The 24883-nt window shown below is 52.2% G+C and overlaps 2 protein-coding genes across 2 annotated transcripts in view; one reads left to right on the plus strand and one right to left on the minus strand.

The window, feature by feature from the left end:
• The window catches only part of LOC147624720 (uncharacterized), a 45808-nt gene that overhangs the window by 15900 nt on the left and 5025 nt on the right, over positions 1-24883 (minus strand). The window contains exons 2-3 of the mRNA XM_086819756.1: positions 6092-6204; positions 5766-5901 (exon numbers count right to left, since the gene is read on the minus strand). Coding sequence (XP_086675882.1) covers positions 5766-5901; positions 6092-6204 — 249 coding nt within the window. The remainder of the gene's footprint in view (positions 1-5765; positions 5902-6091; positions 6205-24883) is intronic.
• LOC147624721 (uncharacterized) lies at positions 21893-24819 on the plus strand. The gene is made up of 2 exons (XM_086819755.1): positions 21893-22963; positions 23054-24819. The coding sequence occupies exons 1-2, from the start codon at positions 22395-22397 to the stop codon at positions 24618-24620; spliced, it is 2136 nt and encodes a 711-aa protein (XP_086675881.1). The 5' UTR covers positions 21893-22394; the 3' UTR covers positions 24621-24819.

A 24883-nucleotide genomic window follows, 5' to 3' on the forward strand; every position in this document is an offset into this window, starting at 1 on the left:
CGGCCTATGAGACAAATCGGAGTACCTGTATGGGGTATCCTCTGTCATCCCAACAAAATGAAAAAGTACTGAAGAAAAAAGCTGAATCTGGGTGTGCAGGGGATGGAGCTCTACTACTAGGAGAATGCAAAGCTATATGCATGGAGTATACAATCATGATATGCAACCTAGCTAGCTCCATCCTGTACCATACTGGGGGAATAAAATGGTATACATCAGTGAAGGGGGTGTCCACAGCTCCCTGAAGAACATGCCTGGGTGTGCTCTGAAGCGAGCCAGTCGCTCCGCACCCTCTCTGTGAAACTAAGCTCTGATCTCTGTCATCTCTCTCTGGTATAGGCGTGGTGTCCGAAAGCCAAGTGTCCTCTGTCTCCTGCGGGCTCTAAGTGTCTCTGCTCTCTAGAGAGTAATTCCCTGTCGTGTAGGGGCTGGGAGGGGGATGGATCTCTGAAAAAATGTAGTAATCTGTGTCTGTCGCCCCCCCTCTGGAGCTGTCTGAGCCTGTAATAATGTCTCTCTGTGGCACTGTATGTCTAGAATGTATCTCCCCAGTATGCGCTGGTCTGCTGCCTCAAAGATCTGGCGTACGGAATGTGGCTCTCTGAATAAAATGGGATATCTCTCTCTGATGGCTGTATATGCTCTGCATCTGCATACATAATGCTCCTCACTCTCCACCTCCTCTCTGCACAATCTGCATACCCTCTCCTCTCGAGGGATCCGTGCTGCTCTGCCAGTCTCAATCTCCAATCGGTGTGATGAAACTCTGAGCTGACCAATAGCCACTCGGGAGCCGTGTGGTAAAAAGCCCTCCATGTATCTAGGCCTCTCTATAAATCCATCATCAGTGATACTCATAAAGTGATCTCTGTAGTATATCCATGTCTCTCGTGTATAGAGCTGCCATAGATCCTGTCTCAATACTCTGTTCCTCTCACTATGAGAGAGACGGATATGTGGTGCATCCCTGTCATACTGGAATGGTGGTAGATGATCCATGTCTAGGCCATGCTGTGAGAACCAATGTGTGACCTGTGCATACCATGATCCTCTGTCTCCTGCCTCAGCCAGCTGTCTAGATGCCTCAAAAGCTCTGTATGACAATGTGTCCTGTGGCATCTCTCTGAATCTGTCTAGCAGGCATATAGTCTGAAATATGGCCTCTACCATCATAGGAGGCGCAGCAAACTCTGCTCGGATAATGTCATGAGGTACTGACGGTTTGCTGCGTATCATGCGTGCCATCATGAGGGCCTGTGGTCTCTCTATCTGTGTCCACCAATGGGTAGCAAGGCCTGGCGCCCATACCGCTGCTCCATACATCAATGCCGGTGTGACTAATGTGTCAAATAGCCACCCCTTCGTCCGGGGCTCCTGAAAATGCGCCTGGTGGCACTGTCTCTCTAGCATAGCCAATGCTGCATATCCCCGTGTCAATCTAGCTCTGGCTGCTGAACCCATGGTGAAGCGTGTGGCTGCTGCAGAGAAGGTAACCCCTAGGTACACGTATGATGTCACCACCTCCACCTGGCATCCTGCGAGAGTGAATGTCAGCTGACTCCTACCGTGTCTCGATGTATGAAAGACCATAACCTTGGTTTTTCCAAGGTTCACAGTAAGACCCCTCTATGTGCAGAAATCATCGAGTGCATGTAGATGCTGCTCTAGACCACCGGGAGACTCAGACACTAATACAATATCATCAGCATAGAGCATAATATGTACTGAGGTACCTGCTAAATCAACTCCATCTCCGCCTCCCCGTGTAATGAAGTCAGCCACCTCATCAATGTATAACCCAAATAGCGTGGGGGAAAGTGGGCATCCTTGCTTCACACCAATGGTGCTAGCAATAGTCTCGGACATACCTCCTGGACATCTGACTCGCCCAAAAACCTGCTCATATAATGCATAGATGCCCCATGTCATATCTGCTGGTATGCCAAGAGACTGTAGGCGCTGAAAGAGCCTCTCTCGTGGTACTGTGTCAAATGCCTTGCGGAAATCCACAAAGCAACAATAGAGCTTTCTCTTCCTCACTCTGGCCTGATCAATCATACATCTCAAAGTGAATACATGGTCAGTGGTAGAGAAAGCTCTCCTGAAGCCTGCCTGCCCTGATGAGCGTAAACCTGCTCGCTCGGCATATAAGCTAAGCTCTTGCTCCAGCACTGCACCATAGAGTTTGGCCAGCACGTGGCCAACCATAACCGTCCTGTAGTTGCTCGGATCGAGCATATCCCCTGTTTTGTGAATCGGCACAATGGTGTGCATCGTCCACTCCGCAGGCAAACCCTCTGCTAGTGCCCTGTTAAACAAGTGTGCAAGAAAAGGAGCTAAAGAATCTACTGCATATATGAGATGCTCACCCTGCAGGCCCATATGGTCGGCGGCCCGTCCATGCTGTAGGCGGCGGATAGCTTCATGTACCATCGAGTGGGTAAAGAAGCTAGTTGTGGTAGGTCGAGGCTCCTGTGGCTAAGGTATAGGTGGCTGCTGTGGGACATGGTATAGACCCTCTGCATATGTGTGCCATGTCTGTGGGTCTGCAATAGGTGTCGGCGTCCGAGGCTCTCTGAAGTGCCGCCATGAGACAGGGCTATCTCTACTCATGAAGAAATGAAAGATCTCTAGCTCCTGTATCTCTGCGAAGGCCCGCCTTTTGCGGCGAGTAAGTCTCCTCATCTCTCTCCTCGACTCCTGCTCTGTGATGGCTCCCAAGGCTCTCTGTATGCGGAGCCGTGAGTATAGGGCTCTGCACTCATCACCATACCATCTGTTCTGGGGCATAGTCCCAGGTCTCGCAGGCTCTCCTGAGTGTACACGATGTGGGAAGCTCTGTAATGCAGCCGTGTGTAGGAGTGATGCCAGGTGGGGTGTAATGGTATCCATAGGTGCCAGGGCATCCATGAGTAGGAGTCCATCCTCTACTCTGCCAATGTATATGTCTGCCATGTCATGTGTGAAGTAGATGGTAGTGTGTGGCGTCGATATGTGGGGGGCTGGTGATACTGGTGATCCGGCTAGTGAAAATGCCAAGTATATATGATCTGCCCCAATAAGACGAGGTGGAATGGAGAATGAGGTGACAAGGTGTGATGCCTCCACAAACCCCATAATGTAGTCTACCACCGTGCCTCCGGTCCGTGTATGACCCCCATGTGGGAAGCATGTCAGCCCTCCTGACCCCGGCCACTGTAACATCCCGTTATAAATAACGAGACGATGCCTAGCTCCCAACTCTAGTAAGTGGTCCCCATAATGTCCTCTGTCTGGTCCAATGTCCTCTGATGCCCGACTAGCCCCTATCTCCTCTGGATCCACAGGGTGGAGGATCTCCATGTCATCATAGTCATACACCTCACACTGACCCCGGCCACTGTAACATCCCGTTATAAATAACGAGACGATGCCTAGCTCCCAACTCTAGTAAGTGGTCCCCATAATGTCCTCTGTCTGGTCCAATGTCCTCTGATGCCCGACTAGCCCCTATCTCCTCTGGATCAACAGGGTGGAGGATCTCCATGTCATCATAGTCATACACCTCACACTGTCTGCTCTGTGTGTGGGCATTGAAGTCGCCCGTAAGAAAAACTTCCCCTAGTGTAGAATAATGCATAATCTCCTCTGACAGACAAGTGTATGGCGAGGCTCCTGTCTCCTCCTCCTGTGGCCTGTCCTCTGTGATGACATAGGAGGATCCTGATGGAGAAAAGTAACATAGAGCTATGTATATAACCCTGTCCTGTGAGAGCTGTAAGCTGATCCACATGTATCTGGCCTCTGGATCCTGTGCTACCACTCTCAATCTCCCCTGTAGCTCCCGTCTGAATAGGACTGCTACTCCCCCCGACTCTCTCGAGGTACCCTGGCGTGTGGTCCTCGTGTATGCTGACTCCCACTGGAAGCCTCTACTCGAGGTAGCCCTCTCTCTGGGCTCTGATGTGTCTCTGTCAGAAGTATGATGTCTCTCCCCACCATAACATGCTCCAGTCATCCAGGCTGCACCCATAGTGAACCATTACAGTTCCATACTGCCATGTGTATCTCTGTCAGTTGCCTGGTCTGTGTCCCATAGACCCCAAACTGCTAATCCATGGGCCAGCCATCAATGATGACCCGACCATCTCGATAGAAGGCCTTCTTGCCTTCTCTCCTCGCGTGTAAGACTCGTGGCATGCAAGTTCTCCTATGCTCAAGCTGCATCCTCGTGAGATCATCATCCAAGAAAATAGGAGCTCCCTCTAAACCTCGTAGTATGACCCTCTTCCTCATGAAGGTGACCCTCTCCGTCTCTCCTGCAAACTGTAGGATGAGGGCTCGCTTGCATGTTGAGTCTTTCCCGCTTTGGTGAAGGGGAGAGGGTGCTCTTCCTTGTAGCCGAGCTTCATGCATAGAAGCTGTCCATCTTTCTCGGGAGTGGAGTCGGGTGTCTCGGCTATACCTGTGACTCGAATGTTGAGGCGGCGGGCATGCCTCATCTTCTCCTCCTCAATGGTGGTGTGAATGATTTGGTGTTCTTCCCTTTGAGTCTCCTTCCTCACTTCTTTACGGATGTTCTTCTTCACCACCTCGACCCATCCTGACTGCTTGGCTTCGAGCTTTCCCTCCATGTCCTTTGTGATCTCCTTGGAGATCTCTTCTTTGATGGCCGTGAGAGTGTTCATTGATCTCCCCTTCTTCCTTCTCAGCATTCTTGATGGCACAGTATTGGGTCCCAAATACCCTCTGTAGGGTCCCCCACCACGAATGGTGTATTTGCTTTATTAGAATGATGTAAATCAGAAAATAAAGACTAAATCTTGACCTTCAATGTTCACCTTGATTGGAGCTTTCCCCTTGGCTGTCCTGGCCCTTGGAAGCATCAATCCCTTGTGAATAATGAGATACTGGACTGAATTCCAGCATTGGGTCTATATACCCCCTCATGCATCCAGTCGGCCAGCTTACTAAAGCCTCACGACTTGGTCCTCGCAATAAACATGCTTTTATTCTTCACACCACTTAAGTGGCTGGCCATTATGCGCAAAAGGTTGGGACTGTGCCCAGGCTGCTGGGCAGCCTTGCGCAAGGGTGTGGGACTGCCCCCCACACTTGGCCGACAAGCTGGATAGGGCTCATGACCCTGTCGGCTGCCTGGCTAGGGCCCCTAGGGCTGGCCGACAACCTGCCCTGCCCCAAGCTAGAGCTGGTGGGCACAGCATGGGGCCTTTCTGGCCCCTTGGGGTGGCTCTAAGCTGCCCCTTTGCCCACTGCAAGAGCTCCAAGCTCTGATATGGAGTAGCCCCTATGGGCTGGCCCCTTTCCTACATGCAAACATGCCTACACAGATGTCCGGCACCTGGTCGTAGACCAGATACTCAGATCACTTGACATCATTCGAGAGGGAGACTCACAATGTGCAGGACAATGCATGCCTGACCTCAGACGCATGGAGTGGAACCCTAGCTGACTCGTCCCGGACTCGGCTCACATGGGACCAGTACCTTCCAGTTCATACATGTCTACGTGACATCCAAGTGCGGGATGCACGTGACAAATGGCCCTCATGAACCTGGCTGCACAACGGAGCTTGGTGGGTGAGGCTATTGAGGGAGGGGATCTCACCATTGCCACTCTCGTCGGTCCCACTGGATTTTCCTAGAGCCATATATGCCACGTGCTATTGACCTTCTAAAACAATATACTCACACCCATTAGATTGTGTTAAAGATGTGTATAAAGCAACACAAAAGAAGGGGGAAAAGGTTGATGTTTCTTTCTACCTTTATTTTTTTTATCCATAGCGAGGATGACATCAAACTCCTCAAAGTCAGAAGGGTGAATTGGCCTTGAAATAGAAGTGATCTTGACACCACGTCTGATAGCTGCAGCCTTCATCCTTGCATCTGCCGGTTCCCCCTTCACAGGGTAAGTTGAAATCAGAAAATTCCAGCTTGCAAGCTTTTAAAAAATAGAGCGTACACACACGGCAACAAAGCTCATAAAAGGAAGGATTTTTGTTAGTCTCTAGCAAAGCAGTGAAGACAAAATAAAAAGAAACCACCCTGGTCCCTTGTGTTCCTTCAAAAATCAAGGATTTTCACCATACCTCATGGTAATCAATTGTACCAGCTGAATCGATCTTGAAATATGACTCTAGCCCTCTCTTCTCAACAGCATATCTAAAAATGGCCTCTGCAGTTGGGCTCCTACATATGTTACCTGCTTGGTGTGAACATGTTATCTTAATATGTGGATTGAGTCATAACCAAAATCTCTCTCTCTCTCTCTCTCTCTCTCTCTCTCTCTCTCAATTTCTAGTCGTGGGGAACACATCTCCTACTGTTGTAGATGCAGCTGTTAGCATATATCATCTCCTATTGGTGGCTTTTCTGGTGTCTACAGGAGCCATTTCCATGCTCTGGCATTCCCCATATTTTCCCCTATACGAGCCTGCCGACTGCCTCCTAGGCTCCTACACGACCTGAAAATAGGTAAACTACCATAAAAAGGGTGGGCAACCCACATCAAAGGCCCATATAATAGGGAAAAATATGGAAAAAGTGGGAATGTATATATATGCTGCCCTCTTCCTCCCTTTTCATCATTCTTGATCAATTTGGTGCACACCTTCAGCCCTCTGCCTACGGGCTGGTTGTATCCACTCTTTCTTGAGGATTAGTGCATCAGCATTTTGCTGTTTTCTCTCATCTCTCTCTTGGAGATTCAGCGTTTTTGTCATTTGTCTACATCTTTCCGCTGCCCTCTGGCATGGTATCAGAGCCTAGACATGTCTAGACCTGGAATCGCTGATTGGGCTGATTACGTTTTCACGCAAACTCGGTGGCTGTCCGCAGTGGTTCATACCTGCGTTTACTTCTCTGGAGGGGCAGATCTGCATTTTCTGCTTTTTTCTCCTCTCCACTCTTTTTCTATCCTGCCCACCCTCCCTACAAGTGCAAAGAGCAGCTCTTGGGCTGTTTTGGTGGCTGCGTTTTTCAGAGAAGGTACATCATGGCACTCATCCAACCTCAAGCGGCTCAGATATCCACTCTTCCGACTTTTCCTTCAGATGCCAAGTTGGAGGCATGGTGGAAGCAATCTTGGAGACTTATGATCTTTTGGAGTTCATCACTCGACCGGTCCTCCGGCCCAACCCAAACACCGCAAAGGATGAGGATATGAGGGATACCCTTACGCACGAAGCTACTCTATGGGATCGGCTTAATGCCCGTGCTCGGTCATATGGGATCGGCTTAATGCCCGTGCTCGGTCATTCATTCTTCTAAACTCTCAACCCTCAGTCATCGCTCACATCACGGGATACCCATGCACATGTTTCTTGGAAGGGACTCTCCGACATCTCGACCGGAAGACACCCATGAAGAGAGTTTCCCTGGAGCTTCAAATGTTGAAGCTTTCACCCACTGATTCTACTTCCATGCGGGATCACCTCAACAAACTGGAGTCATTGCGATCTAGGTGCGGAAAGGAGATTTCCACTGAGGATATGGCCATCTGGTTACTTGCTTAGTTGCCCCCGAAATATGAGAGCTTCTATTCTTCACTTCTTACCTCAAGACGGATGGAAACCATTACCTGGGATGAGCTGGTGCCTATGGTCCTTGATCAGGAGAGCTGATTCAAGGATTCTTCTTCCTTTTTTTTCCGAGAAAAGATCCTTTCATTAGTTATGTAAAAAAAACGCCCGTATGGCTACAAAAGAGATCTCTCCTGCTCCTAACAGAGAGAAGAGCAGTGAATACATCATGGCAGCCCGGGAGACTCTCCCTAGGTGCTGCAAAATACAAGCATCAGTCTAAAGGACTGAGCGGCTAAATCATACAATGGGGGGGGAAAGAGCCAAACAGGTGGCCTGTAGTGCCAACGGGGGGATCCCGTGTGTAGGGTGTAGAACGGGCCGCAGCGCCAAGTGGTATGAAAGGCCTGGCGCCGTAAAATCGCCTCATCCGAGTCTCCCCGGATGCGGTCGTACTGTCCTCGCAGGGTGTGGATCAACTCCTGCCAAATCCCCCGAACAGTCTCTGCTGGTGGCTCTAATCTCCCCTCAAAGGCCGTGAAGCACCGGGCCCTCCAGGTGAACCAGATGGTGAGGCTGCTGAGGAGCTCCCATCGTAAATCCCTCTCCTGTGTCCAGCTGGCGGACGAGAAATCCGGTGCCGGAACCAGGCGAGGCTAGCCCCTAATAAATCTGATGGCCTGACTGCCCTGCTCCATCTCATAGCCCATAGCAGGCCCTGACGAAGTCGACCAAGCAGCGGCACCCCACGTAAACATACCCTCTGGAGAGAGGGGGGCTAGAATACGCAGCATCCGCAGCCAAATCTGCTGTGCCTGAGGGCAGTCCCAAAGGCAATGTCTCTGTGTCTCCATAGGGTGGCCGCATCGGACGCAGGCCGCCGGAAGACCGCTGTAAACAAGCCAAGTGCCAACTGCTGAGCCCCTGTGGGCGACCAGCCACTGAAAAGCCGAGATCCTGCGGGCCTGTCGACTAGCCCAGAGCCGAGCCCAGAAATCCTCCAGGAACTCCTGTGATAGTCCCTGCAATCGCCAATGCCCCGCTGCCGCTGGAGAAACCGTCCTCCTCGCCGTCAAAATGTGCCGTCCCAGCCGAACAGTATACTGGAAAAATGTGATCTCTGTGGCCTCAAGGGATGCATAAGGATCATGCCACTCGTACTCTCCGGGGTCCCACTGTAGCCGGGCCAAGGGGCGCGCTGCATATGCCCATATACGCCAATCCGGGAGCACGTCAGCAGGGTCGGGGTCAATATGCCACTTCCGAGAAGCGGCAGCCACTACCCGAATCCTCTGAAAGGTGCACTCTGCAACCAAAGGCGACTCCACCTCCACTCTCTGGAGTCGGCCCTCATCCTGAATCTCATAATAGAGGCATCTGCCATCCTCAGTGCTAGCTCTAAAAGCAATAAGGATCTCCAACTGTGTAAAGGCTCCCATCCACCGTGGGGCCACTGGCTCGAGAGGTGTGAACCACTCCTCTGTAAGTGCCTCCTGAATATCATCCCTCATAATCAACCCCCCTCTGAAGTGACTCAGCCTCTCCACCTGGGTCTCCTCTGGTAGACTGCAGAAAGCCTGCCAGTCTCCAAAACTACGAGCTGGGCCTGCCGCTAAAGGTCCCCAGGCTAGACGAGGCCGAGAACCCAGCATATGACCCTGCTCCGTACGAACCGCTGCGCTCCAGATGAGCGGCTGCCTGGCCCGCTCCTCAACACAAGACGGAGGCCGCTGAGAGAGCCCCGGTCTCAGCAGCTCCCAAGCTCTCAGGATACTCAAAGCAAATCTGTCCTCCCATCCTCTACTGAGGCCTGTCCTCCTCATCTCTATGAATATCCAGCGAATCTCTGGTGCCCAAGTACCCCCTGCAGGAGGCGCCCGGGCCTGCAGTCGCTGCAAGAGGAGCTCTTTCCAAGGCTCAGCACCTGGAAGCAACCCCCGAACAATAAGCTTCCCCAATAAGGCTCTACTCTGATCGACTGGATCTATAATGCCGAAACCGCCCTGAGCCAGCGGAAGTGTAATAACTGCCCATGCAACCTTTGCCCGAGCTGGCTGACCGTCCCGCCCTGACCACAGAAAGTTCCTGATCAGCCTCTGTACCTGGCTGATGCAAGAGCTCGAGAAAATCCAGCAAGACGTAATGTACCACATAGTCGCTAACAGCACCTGATTTGCCACCACCACCCTCCCAGCCAAGGATAGTCGAGCTGTACTCCAATACAATAGCTTCTTCCGAATGCTCAGAAGAAGCGGGGCAATCTGCTGCTCAGGTGACAAATCGAGGCCAATCTGGCATCCCAAATACCGCACTGCTGTGCCGGGAGGAATCCATCTAAAACCGGGGTCCGGACTCCATGCCGGAGTGGGAGCACTACTGATCCAAAAGGCCACTGTCTTGCGCCAATTGATCAATGCTCCCGAAGCTGCACTAAAAACCTGGAGCGACTGCTCTGCCCGAATAAGATTGGCCTCTTGGCCATGCAAAAATAAGCCCGTGTCGTCTGCAAACTCAGCATCAAGCAAATCCTCCCCCCGGACTGGGAGCTGAAGTCCTCTCAAACCAACCTCCTCTGCCGTCAAATACATACTCATAGCCTCCGCAAAGAAGAGAAAAAGGAAAGGGGCGAGAGGACACCCCTGACGGACTGATCTGGTCAGCTCAAAACTCGGCCCCCGACCTCCTGCAATCAGCACCTGGCTGCGAGCTGTGGAATACAAAGCTGCCACCCCTCTGATCCATCCTGGCTCAAAGCCCAGGCGTAGCATAGTGCCCTCTAAGAATCCCCAATCAACTCTATCGTATGCCTTCTCAAAATCGAGAAGCATCACGACCAAGTCCTCGCCAAGAAACCTAGCTCGGGCCGTCGCCTCCCAGAAAGTAAAGATGTTGTCAAGGATACTGCGCTCCTTGACAAATCCTGTCTGAGTAGCATGAATCAACTCCCCCAGGAAGGGCTGGATCCTCAAACTCAAGGCCTTTGCCAAGACCTTGTAGACAGTATTGAGGATCGTAATAGGCCTCCAATGCCGAATATCATCTGATACTCCCTCTCCCTTGGGGATAAGATAGATCAAGCCCTCGGAAAAGCTCTGCGGCATCACCCCAGTGTCCAAAACATGCTGAAAGCCCCTGCGGAGGCCTGGCCCCAAAAGGTCCCAATAGCGCATAAAAAAGGCCGGCGTCAGTCCGTCCTCCCCTGGGCAACTATGTCGCGGCAGGACCCTCAAGGCCTCGGCAAGCTCAATCTCTGACAGAGGCGCACCTAGAACTGTGCGCATATGGTCTGTGACCCTCCTCTGCACATGGGCCCACACAGTCTGTCTGCATACATCTCGATCCTCAGTGGCTGGCTCCGCTGAAAGCAAGTCACGATAAAAAGCAGTGGCAATGGCTCTGATCTCCCCGAGCTCAGTAGCTATCGATCCATCCGGTCTACCAAGCTGGCGAACCCCTGCTCGCGCATGACGGGGTCCAGTGATCTCAAAAAACTCCCCAGTCACTCTATCACCAAGCTGCGTCCACTGAGAGGCCTGACGACGATAGTAAAACTCATGTCTCTGCTCCTCTGCCTCTCTAATCTCCTGGCGTGCCTGGCTCAGCTGGGACGCCACCCACTCACATGCAGGCTGCTGCTCCTGAAGGCGCTGTAGCGAAGCAAGGCTGCGTCTCAGCCGTTGCTCCCGCTCGCGAATCTCTCCCAGTCGTGTCAAAGCTGCAGCGTGTAGAAAAGAGCTAAGATCAATGAGTCCCTGGGCACACTGGCCCGCTGCATCCTGGTCAGAGCACTGACTATCATGCCAGATCCTCTCAATGTCCTCAGCGAGACTGGGGTCTGCAAGTACCCTCTCTGGGATCCTCAACTGCAAGCTGGGCTCCCGTGTCCCCTCCTCCAAAGTCAGTATAACTGGCGCATGATCTGAAAATGAGGTGCCAGCAAGAATGCCGACGGAGCCCCCTCGCTCCCCCAACCAATCGCCCACATAAAAGCGATCAATCCGAGATAGATTAGTCCCTCCCTGCCGGCGATCCGACCGAGAGAAACTAAGACTGTCCTGAGACCGGGAGAAAGCCCCATGCTGCCATGCATCAGTGATCCTCAGTGTCATACAAAACCGGTCCCAAGCTGCAAGCTCCGTGCCGTGCACTGTAACATGACTGCCTCCCACCCTATCTGCCGGGTCCTCAAGCATGTCGAAGTCTCCCCCAACACACCAATGTGCGGCCTCTGGCAATGCATCTGTAACCTGAGTCCAGAACTCTGCTCTGGCACTAGCATGATTGGGCGCATAGATGTTGAGCACACCCAATAGCTCATCATGCATCCTCAGAATGACATACTGTGCTCTACCAGGCACAATGATCCCTCGATCCACAATGGCCTGCCGCCATGCATCTGCAATAACCATGCATACTCCTCCCTGTCCACCCAAAGGACCAAACCCTGCAGACCAGAAAGTGTCCCATCTACCAGGCATCACCGAACCATATCTCCGGATCCTGCTCTCACCCAAGTGGTGCTCCTGCATCATCAGAATGTCAATGCTGCCACCAACCAGGCATCTCTGTAGCTCCTGCCTCAAGCAGCCTCGATAGCGTATAAAGTGTGCTCCGCCAAGGCCCTGTACATTCCATGAGATGATCCTCATGGATGTCCTACTGAGGTGGATGCTGTCTCAGCCGTGCGGCGGGCCTTCGCAAGCGGCTTGGATGGAGAGTAGTCCCCATCCGAACGGCTGCGAGTCTGCCCACCCGGTGTACTGCAAGAATCCCGGATCAGGCGCCAGTGGCTGTGACCCATGGCGACTGCCTCCTGCTCTGACATAGTAACCTCGTGAATACTCACATATCCTGGGTCGCGTGCCAAATCTGCAACTATGCGCACGACCAAATGCCGAATCCCGGATGTATCCACACTCCCGGGATCCAAGACAAAATGAGCCAACTCCCAAAGTCGGCCTAGCACATCTGTAACCTCCAAATCGCTCATGTGATGAGAAAACTCAACTGCCTGAGTCTTCAACGTGCTGAGAGCGAGCTCTAGAGTCCACTCCCGGTCACAAGGTCCACATAGAGGGAACGAGAAGGCCACCGCTGAGTCTAGTGCCTCCTCCCCGCGGGCCGGAGGTATCACTACATGCACTCGGATGGGTGCTGGCTCATGGGGGCCCTCTGCTCCAAAAAGCCGTGTGAAGGTATAATCAAACGCCGCCGAGCGCTGTCGAATGCCGAGGCGACTCAGCCGACTGCGGATAGATGAAATCCGTGAGGCCCTAATCGGCATAGGTCTCCTCTGTGATGCACGAGCGAGGTCAGTGCTCAGCGCCCTCCGGACTGCAGGTGAGCGCCAGGGAGCTGCCAGGACCTCCCGGGAAGGCGAGGCGGGCGGAGGGGGAGGAGGGGGAGGCGAGGGAGGAGGAGAGGGAGCCGCTGCCGAGACCGGAGCGGGGGCGGGAGGAGGCGATGGTGGAAGCGAGGCGGTGGGAGGGGATGGGTGTGGGGGAGGTGAAGGAGGGGGAGCTGGCATCTCCTGGTCCTCGGTCGCTGCAGGGGTCTCCTCCTGAAGGGGAGCAAATCTGTTCCTCACGGGAACCCAGTGAGGCTGAGACTGTGGCTGCTGCTGCAGCGGTACCTGGGCGTGCTGCTGTGGCTGTCTCCCTCGACGGCGCCCCTGTCCAGGCTGCCACTCCGAGGTCTCTGTGGCCTGAGCAGGTGTCCCTGAGGCAGCCTGCCGAGCCGAATCTGTGGGCGGGCCATCCGTGGCCTGCTGCTGTGGTGAGGGCCGAGGTCTCCTGCGAGGGCAGGCCTTGGCCAAATGACCGACCTGCCTGCAAATGAAGCACTGGTTCGGGAGCCCCGAGAACTCCACTCTCTGATCTATCCACCCCCCCCCTATCCTAGGTAGCTGAATGACCTTAGGAAGGGAGGAGATGTCAGATACCAACACTCTGACCGAAGGTAGCCCAGCTGCTCTGGCCACCACTGAAGCTGCTGAGGGGCCCGTCTCAAGAACCGAGCCCACCAATGCTCCGAGCCTGGAGAGGAGCGGAAGATACTCCCGGCGGAGACCAGGGAAACAAACTGTAATATGGAAGAGGCGCTCTCCCTGCTCCGCCGCAGCTGGGTCAAATCCATGCTGCCAAGGCCTGAAGAAAGCCCGAGCACCCCTGATATCCAGAGGACTCATGGCAAGGACCTTGGCAACGCTCTGGGCGGCCTCGAACTCGATCTGATAATGTCCCCGGCCCAAGAGCTGTACATCCAGGATCTTGCCCACATCTGCAAGAAGGCGAGCCTGAAGTAGATCCCTGATCTCCCCTCTGCTGGGGCGAGTGCCGACTATACGGCAGATGGTGGAGTGAGCCTGAAGGCGTTCCACCTCTGCGGTGAGGCTCGCTTCCTCTTCCGGCGAAAGAGAAAGCCTGATGGGGATGACCTCAGGGGCGGGCGAGGGGGCTGCGGAAGAGTCCCTCTGAGGCGAGGCGGGAGGAGTCTCCATCAGAGTCTGAAGCTCAAGCGAAGGCGAGGCGAAAGCGGAAAACCTGCAAGAAGCGGGCTGCACACCAAGAGGCGGAAGGACGGATGACGATGAGGAAAAAAAACAAAAACCCCCAAGGGGTGAAAAGCAGCACGACAGAGGAGGGAGGGGGGGGGCGGCGAAAAAAGGAGGAGAGGCCCAGAGGGGGGGGCGGCGACAACGCGAGAAGGAGGGGGGCGGGGCGCTGCTGAATGGAGGCGGGCGTGAGGAGGCGAAGAGGCGGGGGGGCGAACAGGCGGCAGCGGGGGGGGATGGCGAACAGGCGGCAGCGGGGAGGGAGGGCGAAATGGCGAAGAGGGGAGGGGGGCGAACTGGCGAAGAGGGGGGGGAGGCGCAGCGGCGAGGAAGGAGGGGGGGGGAGGCGCAGCGGCGAGGAAGGAGGGGGGGGGCGCAGCGGCGAGCAGAGGAGAGCAAGCGGGGGGCGGAAGGAAAAAAGGCGCGAGGAGGAGGGGGGGGGAGCGAAGGTGCGCAGAGCAGGGTGGAGGCGGGAGCTTCAGCGAGCGAGCAAGATCCTAAGCACAAAAAAGTTATGTCAACATTCTAAAATTGTGAAGACCTCAAGGATTCTTCTTCAAAGAAAGGAAACAAGACTTTCATTGAAGAGAGAGGGGGAAAGCCTAAAAAAGGCAAAGGTGGGGCACCTCCTTCTAAGGACTCTAAGGACTCCAAGGATGCAAAGATGAAGGTGTCTTCAACTTCTAATTCTTCTGGCAACAAGAAGGTTTGTGATTATTGCTCCAAACAGGGGCACTTATGGCAACAATGCCGGAGTCACATGCAGGATTTGGAAGGGAAGTCAAAGAACAAAGGGGCAAGCTCATCCGCCAAAGTTGTGGAGGAGTCGGCTTTCGTCACCCTGATTGATCTCGAGTCTAAGACTCCCCCTTCAGTGGTTGAGCAGGCTTTTCCTTCTTGTTCCTGTTAGCAATCATCTCCTGTATGTACACTACACCAGGGCCTCTGTTGTGGGCGTGCCCGCTCAGTTTTGGTGTCTCCCCATTTTTCCTCACTCTCCATGTATTTTTTCCCATTTTTCTGAGGTGTGGAGGGTTGTCGGCTGATTCTGTTGCTGGCCAACTTGTTGATTTTGCTACTGACTCCTTCTGGTGACCAGGCCGACTGCTGGCACCTTGCCGACCAGGTGTTTTTTGGTCGTGTGCACACTTGGTGCTGGTCGTGAGCCGTGGCTGCTGTCGGCCTGTTTTAGACTAGCCGACCAGCAACTTGGGGCCATATAAAATGGCCCCTTGCCCCCCCCCCCCCCCCCCCCCAACACTCTCAGTTGGGTATTGTTGTACCGGATCTTGAATATAGTGCAGAGTTCACACAGGCTCACTTTCTCTTCTGTGTTTTCTCTTCACACAGTTCAGCATTTTTCCTGCTGGTGTTTCTCTTGCATTTGCTCATCTTCATATTGGTGTCATTCTTCACTGCTTGCTTAGCATTGTTTGCTACAGTCCCTCACATACGAGGTCTTCTTCCCCTCTTGCTCGGGACATGTATTCTTGGTTGATGATATTGAGAGCAAGACTATACATGTGTTTCCTCTCCATCTCTCTCGCTCTCGCTCTCTCTCCTGTGTTTCCACCTTTCCTTCTTTCGCTGTACATTCTATCACTCCGTCCTCTTCCGCATTGCTAGCGGTTCTCCTCAGCGGTTCTCCCACGTTTCTTTCAAACCCCACAATTTCTCACGTTCGGGGTTTTGGATCAAATGCATTTGTTCTGGCCGTGATGTGTAGCCTCAGCTAGACAGCTTGTTGACTCGTGTTTTCAGCTCCTATAGCCTGTAGACCTGCATTTTCTCTTCAACACTAATTAAAGACTGTTTGTTGACCTCCTATTTAGGGTTGAGGACATTGTAGCCAATGGTATCAACCTTGCTTGCAAGAGAATAATGAAATAACGGGCACACCCTTATATAGGATATATGGCGCTGGCCAACTGCATCATAACAGGCATTCTAGGCCCTAGGGGTGGTCGATAGTGGAAAAGGTGCCTCTTCGATGCTTTCTCCCAAGAGCCTATACATTAGGCCCTTGGCCATGGCCCAGGACACCCAAACCACCATAACTCCCAGGTGTGGGTGGCCAATGGGCTATCCTAGGCAAAAATGGGTGACATTTACTCATTGCCCCATAATCTGTGGTGGTGTTGTAATATGCGGAAGCTTCAGAGAAGAATCGGTAACTTCAAAACTCAGAATTCAGCACTCTTTTCGCGACGAAAATTAACGCACAAACTGAAAGGAGATGTGCAGAAAATAGAGAGAGAGAGAGAGAGAGAGAGAGAGGGAGAGATGGAGAGGACACAGTATTGGGTCCCAATTGCCCTTGACCTGAATCCTTCCCCTCTTTGCTTAGCACCCTCTTGGCTTTGTCTAGCCTCTTATGCTTGAGCTCTTGGTGGAGAATGAGATGAATGAATGGGATTATCGGCAATTCTATTTATACTACCCCATCAGGAGCAGTCGGCCAGTGCTACTGCAGTCGGCCAACATTAAATGCTCCCACAACTAGAAAATACACCAATAAATACTATAAAATGCTGCGCATCACTTTGATACTTGGCTGGGCACTTGCGCACATGGGAAATAGGGCTGGGCACTTAGGCGTCTGCTGCCAGGGAGGCTGGGCACTGAATGCCCCCTGTTTTGGAGGCTGGCCAGCCTGTATGGGCTGCCCCAAACTTGCCTTAAACCTCTCCCAGGGCTGGATAACCAGTCGGCTACCCCTGGCCTGCCCCTGGGGCTGTCCTACAGCCCCTCCATGGCTGGTGGGTTCAGCCTGGGCCTTCCTGGCCCTCATGGGGGGTGGTTCCACACCATTCCCATGCCCACACTAAGATCCGGGGTAGCCCTATGGGCTGGCCCCTTGTCCTAACCACTATCTACTCAGTGATCTGGCATCCGGTACCATACCAGATACACAGAACCACTGACATCATTCTAGAGGGAGACTCAACGCGGACTGGCACTGTTTCATGTGCAGGACAGTGCACACCTGACCTTGGACTCATGTGCAGGACAATGCACACCTGACCTCGGACGACTGAGATGGATCCCTGGCTGACTCATCCCGGACTGGGCTCACATGGGACCAGTTCACCATCCCAAGTCCTGCACCTTCTGTACAGAAATGTCTACGTGGCATCAAGTGCGGGATGCACGTGACATCCCCTTCTGCTTAACTTGACGTGCTTAACTTGACGGAAGCTGCATAGCCTCCAAATAATCCGTCAATAATGCCGGATAGTCTTCGAAAAACTCTTTGTCAAGCCATACCGCTTCATGGGTTTCTCGGTCCTGAAACTTCGTGAGGAACTGTCGTAGTCTTCCGCCTGAGCCATGCTTGAAACGGTGTAGAAGGATCTGTTCTGGAACCATAACTTCTGCTTCATCCACAATGTCTGGTTCCGCTTCGTCTTTGACCTCTGAAGGGGTTGGTGGACCTGCATATGGCTTTAACCAACTGACATGAAATACATCGTGCATAGTCCAACTCAGAGGTAGCTTTAACTGCATAGACACCTCATTAATCTTTTTCCTGATGGGAAAAGATCCGAAGCTCTTGAAAGACAACTTTGGGCATCGCTTACCCACCTGTTTCAATCGTTGCTTCATAATCCGAAGATAAACCCAATCCCCTTCCGAAAACTTCAAATCCCTTCGGTCTTTATTGGCCTGTCGAGTGTAGGCCTCTTGCGCTTTAGCCAATCTGTCTTTTACTGACTCTAAGATCTCCTGGTAAGACTCCGTCACTCTGTTCACCTCCGGTACTGAAGACGAAGTCCTGGTTAACAACAACTGGAAAGGTCTTCCAAACGCTGCCTCATATGGAGTCCTGCCCATAGCTGAAGAAAAAGAGTCATTCAAAACAGCTTGAACTAAAGGCAAATACGATTCCCACTTACCTTGTTGATCGTGGACATAACACTTCAGCACATCAAAGGCCAACTGGTTGTATATTTCGGTCTGGTCGTCTGTCTGTGGGTGGAATGCACTGGAAAAATTCAACTTAGTACCAAAATTATCAAACAATGCCCTCCAAAAATGACTGGTAAACTTGGCATCTCGGTCTGACACTATGGTTCTAGGAATCCCGCCAATTGGGTACCAATGCCAAATGAACAACTGGGCAACATCCTCGACGGTCACATTGGCCCTGCAAGGAATAAGCATAACAAACTTGCTAAACCTATCAACAAGAGTTAAGCACTGCGTATTACGCTTACTCGGACTGGGAGGCAGATTCGTGACAAAGTCCATGGAAAAAAGGACCCTCAAGAATTGGCAAGGACTGTAACAACCCTATCTTCTTTCCACGAGAAGCTTTCATCTTTTGACAAATGTCACAGCGTTGTACACATGTAAACACATCACGCCTCATCTTTGGTCAATAGTATTGCCGTTCCAATTTCTCCAGAGTCGAATTCATGCCCCTATGACCACCTGTAATGGCGTCATGGGCATCATGGAGAATAGCTGCCCTGAACGACTTCATGACACACAGTCGGCCTTTGTAGAAAAGCCAACCATCGCGTATCAAAAAGTGGCATGGTCCTGTGGCATCCAATGCCTGTTCCCACTGAGTACCGAATTTCTCGAAATCCGCGTACGTGTGCTTCATGTCCTCTAGTCCTGTACCAACAAAGTCAAGTCTAGTGGTCTGAATCGTAGACACTTGTCCCTTCCTGCTCAAAGCGTCGGCCACTGGATTAGCCTTTCCTGGAAGGTACTCAATCATACCACCGAACTGCTGGAATATCTGACTCCAGCGGTGTTGTCGATCACTCCACTGTGCACTTGGCATCGTCTGAATCCAGCGTAATGCCTGATGGTCAGTGCGAACCTCGAAGTCACGGCCATACAGAAAATGTTTCCAATGTTTCAAGGCTTGTATAACTGCTAGGAGTTCACAATCATAGACTGAGTAGTTCTTCTCAGCGGACAGTAACTTACGAGACATGTAAGCTACTGGATGACCATTTTGTTGCAATACACCTCCAATTGCGATGTTACTCGCATCGGTGATCACCTGAAATGGTTCGTCCCACGAGGCAAGTACTAAACAAGGCGCTTCTGATAAAGCCACCTTGAGGTTCTAGAATGCCTCCAACGCTCGTGGAGTCATTCGAATCTTCTGCCTTCTTGTTTTTACTCCCTTTAGCAGATCGGTGAGATCTGCCGAGAGGTCAGAAAACTTGTCGATGTGGGTGAAATATACCTGGCATATACCCACAAATGATCTGATGTCATAGGCTGTCTGAGGTACTTCCCAGTTGACAATCTCGCCCACTTTAGCCGGATCAAGTCGAATGCCTTCAGCACTAATTATATATCCCAAGTAATGCACCTGGAACAGATAAAATTCGGACTTCTTTTCATTGACGTAGAGCTCGTTACTTTCCAGCAACTTAAGGACTTTCTCCACATCAATGTCATGCTGCTCAACCGTAGCTGAAAATATGAGTATGTCGTCCAGAAATATGAACACACACTTTCCAATCAAATCTCGGAAAACACGCATCATCATGCGGTTAAATGTAGTTGGGGCGTTCGTCAAGCCAAATGGCATGACCACAAATTCATAGTGGGCTCGTTCCATACAGAAGGCTGTCTTGAGGATGTCCCCCTCCACAATCCGCACCTGGTGGTACCCACTCTTTAAATCCAATTTTGAGAACACCTTTGCTCCATTCAACCTCTCGAGAATATAATCAATTCAAGGCATCGGGAATCTACTCTTGATAGTCAACTTGTTGAGTGCACGATAATCGACACACAAACGGGAAGACCTATCTTTCTTCTTGACAAATAAGATCGGTGCTGCAAATGGCAACACGCTGGGGCGGATGAAGCCAGATTGCAACAATTCTTGGAGTTGGCGGTCCAACTCCGATTCCATTGCCTTGGAAAGGCGATACGGAAACTTGCTCGGGGGTTCCAAGCGTGGGAGGAGGTCAATCTTGTGGTCCTCCAATCTGGACGGGGGGAGCTAGGGAGGGAGGCTGTCCCGAATAAAAATCTTTTGGAACTTTTCATGGAGAACCGAGTACTTCTCGGAAGCACTGGCCACCGTCTAGGCTGTCTGGTTGTAAATCATCGCACACTGTGCGCCTTTCTTGACTGCTCACTTAGCCTGTAAGTGGCTTATGAGCGAAAAGTTCGAAATTCCTAGCTCACACTTAATGGTCACTGGGGCGTTTGACACATTCCGATCGATCTGGAACGTGTGCTTGTCCCACTTGACATCAGGAAGAAACTTGTGAAACCACTGAATAACCAAAATTATGTCTGCTCCGACAAGAGGGGCAATCATAAAGTCACACAAAAACTCTATGCCCTAAATCACTAACTTAGCACCTAGAGCTTCATACTTGACGCTCGTTGTCATGCCTGTGCTAAAACCCTCAACCTGTTTGTCCACCGAAGTTAGCTTGAAACGGGCACGTCTAGCGGCCTGTTCCGTGACCACATCCTCCGTACTACCGCTGTCAAACAAGACGACTCTCTGGCCACCTATGTAGCCAAAGGACTTGAGCAATTCGTTGCGCTCATACTCTTGGTCATGGGCGCCCTTCTGCTTATCTTCGAGCTCCCGGCTAATAATTGCTCCAACTGAAGCACCGGGGTTTGAAGAACTAGGGGTAGCCGCTGGGGTCTGTGTGGGAGCTGAGCTCACCACAAAAAGCTGTGGAGGCGACGGCAGCGGGCTTTGGAGGCTTCTTAGAACAATCTCGAGAAGTATGTCCTTTTGTATGACAAAAGAAACATCTACCCTCCTTGTACTGAGAAAGTTCCTCAGCACTTAACTTGCCACCTGTCTTGCCTGCCTTCGCTTTCTGGTCTGGAGTAAGCTTAGACGCATTGTTCGAGTTCTTGGAGCCAGAGGCTCTTGGGCTCTGTCCTGGGGAAGACCCCGTTTGGTTCTGGTTTTTGCTCCCCGAGGCGGTAGCCCTGGGAGAAGCCGGCTGGGAAGTCTTGGGCTTGCCACCATTATGTTTCATTTTTGCACTCTGCGCAAGCGAGAGTGCGTCCTCAAAGATGGTTGGCCTAAACATACGCACCTCCCATTGGATTTGCGTGTCCAAGCCATACAAAAACTGCCCTTCCTTGTCCGTATCAGATAAGCCTAATTGCAAACATAAAGTCGAAATTCTATTGGCAAACTGAAGGACTGGTTGCGCGTTCTGACGCGCTCCCCTGAACTTATCTTCGAGTCACTCAAGGTGGTGGGGCGGTAGAAACCACTGCTTAAGGTCGCGGACAAACTCGTCCCACACATAAGCTGCCATACCTGCTCTGGTGTGGGCATGAGCCCACTGAGTCCACCAAGGAATGGCCTCACCTTCCAAGTACCAACTGGCTAAGATCACTCTGTCAGTATCTGTTTTCCTAACTGCGGCAAAGTAAGCTTCAAATTGATGTAACCATGAGTAAAGAGTTGTGGGATCGTGTTGACCATTATACTTACTGAAGTTCATTTTCTCAGGAAAATGATTCGAGGGCGCCGCCGGTGTCAATCTGGCGTCCAATGCTCTGAGGTAACGCTCGTGTTCCACGCGTCGCATGGCGTCGTCTTCTCATTGTCAGATCTCCAATGCACGCATCTACAACTCAATCAAGGAGCTTGGCTGCAGTTGTGACCCCGCGAGAGGGTCCCTGTGTCGAGGATATGGTATCTGGGATACGGAAGGAGAGGGAGGAGGAGATGAAAAACACGACGCTGGAGAGCGGGTATGCTCCTCCAGAGCCAAGATCTGCGTCTTCTACTCATCCAACTTGGATGTCTGTTCTGTGATTGCTCGCATCATCTGCTGGAAGTTCCAGAGTCACACGGGGACGCGGGGACGGGCCGTAGGGACGCGGGACGCGGGGACGCGGAGACGGGGACGGCCGGGGACGCGTGGGACGTGCGGGGGACGCCGTGCAACACGGGGACGCCTGCAGGCGTCCCGGGGACGCGTTCCCGAAACGCGGGACGGGAAGGGGACGCGGTGAGGGGACGTCTCCAACGGCCAGAAACGGGCAGAAAAACGGCCAGAAACGGGCGGAAACGGGCGGAAACGGGCAGAATTCCAGCTATAAAAAAAGGCACAGTCTCTATTGCACCCACACTCGTTTCTCAAGCCTCATTGCTCAAGCTTCCAAATCCATCTCTCTCCAAGTTGTGCCAAGTTGTGCCAAGTTCCAACTTCCAAGCCATCTCTCTCTCTCTCTCTCTCTCTCTCTCCAAGCCATCTCTCTCTCTCTCCAACTTCCAAGCCATCTCTCTCTCTCTCTCTCTCTCTCTCTTGCACCCTTCTTCCCTCTCTCTCACACTATTCGTCATTCATGGCATCTCAAGGTGAAGGCGCCGCCGCCACATCTTCCGTTGCGGGCTCTTCACGAAGGAGGCCGGCGGTGCACACATGGTCATGGTGGGATGAGGTCCACTACGCTAGTCGTGGAGTGGGCGGTGGTTCAAGGGCATGGAATTGCAAGCTTTGTTCCTACAAGAGAAGTGGCGGCGCCAACAAAGTGCGAGCTCACTTTTTGCACGAGGCCGGTCATCAAGTGCAATTTTGCGCACGTGTTACTCCTGAGAAGCGAGCGGAGCTTCTTGAGAAGCTCAAGGTTTATGAGGTGGCCGAGGCGGCAAAGAGAGGGCGACATGTTGCCGTTGATTCTCATGATGTGGTGAGAGCACGAGAGCAACCGACGCGAATGGAGGTGGAGAGGAACCCAAATCTTGCTTCAAGCTCTCAACCATTCAAGTCCACTCCATCCACATCGGGTGCCTCCATTCCCATCCGCCGTCAATCCACTCTTAACGAGAATTGGAACCCAAAATTGAAGGATGAGGTGGATAGGTCGGTGGCTAGGTTCTTCTACCACGACCACATTGCGTTTCAAGCGGCACGGTGAGAGTCGAGACTCAATTCTCTTCACTCTTTTTTTTTTTAATGTCTCATGCTTCAAAGCATTTACATGGTTTTCCTTACTTGAAATAGGTCTCCTTACTTCCGTGAGATGGCCACAAAGATCGGGGAATATGGCCCCTCTTATGTGCCACCTTCATCGGAAAAGATTCGCACCACTTTGCTTGATAGGGAGAAGTTGGCCGTTGAGCAGGCGGCGGCGGATACAAAGGCAACATGGGAGACTAACGGAGTCTCTCTCATTGTAGACGGATGGAGTGACACGCGCAAGCGCTCCATCCATGGAGTGGTGGCCTACTCAAGGGGCAAAGTGTACTTCATCGAGTCACATGATGCGAGTGGCACTGGGAAGGCCGTGGATGTGCTTGCCGCGGAATGGGCGTCCACGATCGAGGTCATTGGGCCGGAGCTTGTGGTCGGCATGGTGGCGGATGGAGAGGCGTCAAATAGGGCAGCCGGGAGCATTATTGAGTCAATGTATCCATCCATCACAGTTTCTTTTTGCATGGCCCATTGTCTCAACAACCTCCTCAAAGACATAGGTGCCTTGCCATGGATTGCACCCACCATTGAGGAGGCTAACCAGCTTGTATCCTTTGTCCTCAACCACCAAAGGCTGCGACATGAGTTCTCTAAAAGGAGCACTCTTTCCCTCCTCAAGTATTCTGAGACAAGGTTTGCATACAACTTCCTCATGCTAGGCCGCTTGTCTACATGTGGCGGAGCCCTAAGAGGGCTTTTCCTTAGTGATGAATTTTCAGCCATGCCGCAGTCAAAATCGGCAACAGGGAGAACATGCCGAGATCGCGCCGATGATGCCGCTTGGTGGGAGAAGGTGAAGACACTTGATGCCTTGGTCAAGCCTATTGTTCACCTTCTACGAGTCATTGACGGCCGTGAACCATGTATCGGCAAGGTCTATGAGGCCATGGATCGCATGATCGAGTCACTCCAGCAGCTTGTGCCAGACAGGGCCGAGTTTGAGGAGATCCACTCATTATGTGAGTCCAGGTGGAACTCCTACTACTCCCCTCTTCATGCGGCTGCCTTTGTGGTTGATCCAGAGTTCCAGGGCAGAAAGCAAGAGGCCGACAAGGAAGTAAGCAGGGGATGGCGGATCATTTTGGAGCGCTTAGAGCCCGACCCTACCATCAGGCGGAAGATCAGAGACCAGCTATCTCAGTACAGGACGCGGCAGGGATCTTTTGGATGTTTAGATGCACAGCTTGACCGCCTCAAGATTGGGTCTCCTCTTTGGTGGGAGGATTACGGATCAGATGGGCCGGAGTTGCAGCGCTTGGCTATTCGCATCCTTAGCCAGGCTGTGAGCTCTAGTTGCTTGGAGCAACTTTGGAGCGTTTACAGTCACATTGCCTCTAAGAAGAGGAACCGCCTTGAAGTGCAAAGGGCAAGTGATTTGGTTTTTGTGAGCGCTAACTTGCGCATGCTATGTGCGACAGCAACAGGGAAGGCGGATCCCTTCACCGAATGGGAGATGGCACAGCAGGATCCTGCAGCTCAGGAGCATCTTGAGGAGGTAGAGGAGGAGCCACAGCCTGAGGGGGAGGAGGAGGCGTCAAATGGCATCGACGACTTCGACTTCCAAGCCTCCCGTCAGGCTAGCACTTCAGGAGCTTGAGGCTTGACTCTTGAGCCTTGAGCCATCTCACCTTTTTTGTGCCCACTGCCAATGGCCATGATCTATTGTGATCTATCTAGTATCCCTATTTTGTACCCACTCTTTTTTGTAACCCTCACTGCCCATGAGGCATGTACTTATCTCTTTGTATCTATCAGACTATCAATCACATAATCAGTGTGCCATCGATGTTTTATTAGCGCATTTTGCTCAAAATGACTCTTGTTTTTTTGTCTATTCGGTGTAAAATTTTGTTCAAAGTG

Source organism: Cibotium barometz, chromosome 25 (assembly GCF_041138505.1).
Source record: "Cibotium barometz isolate CiBa-2024 chromosome 25, ASM4113850v1, whole genome shotgun sequence".
In the NCBI taxonomy this organism is placed as follows: Eukaryota; Viridiplantae; Streptophyta; class Polypodiopsida; order Cyatheales; family Cibotiaceae; genus Cibotium; species Cibotium barometz.

Bases quoted from the DNA above. Each gene is read 5' to 3' on its own strand.
- LOC147624721 (XM_086819755.1), top strand. From the start codon at position 22,395: ATGGCATCTCAAGGTGAAGGCGCCGCCGCCACATCTTCCGTTGCGGGC. The intron at 22,964-23,053 runs GTGAGAGTCGAG...TACTTGAAATAG, and splicing joins ATTGCGTTTCAAGCGGCACG to GTCTCCTTACTTCCGTGAGA.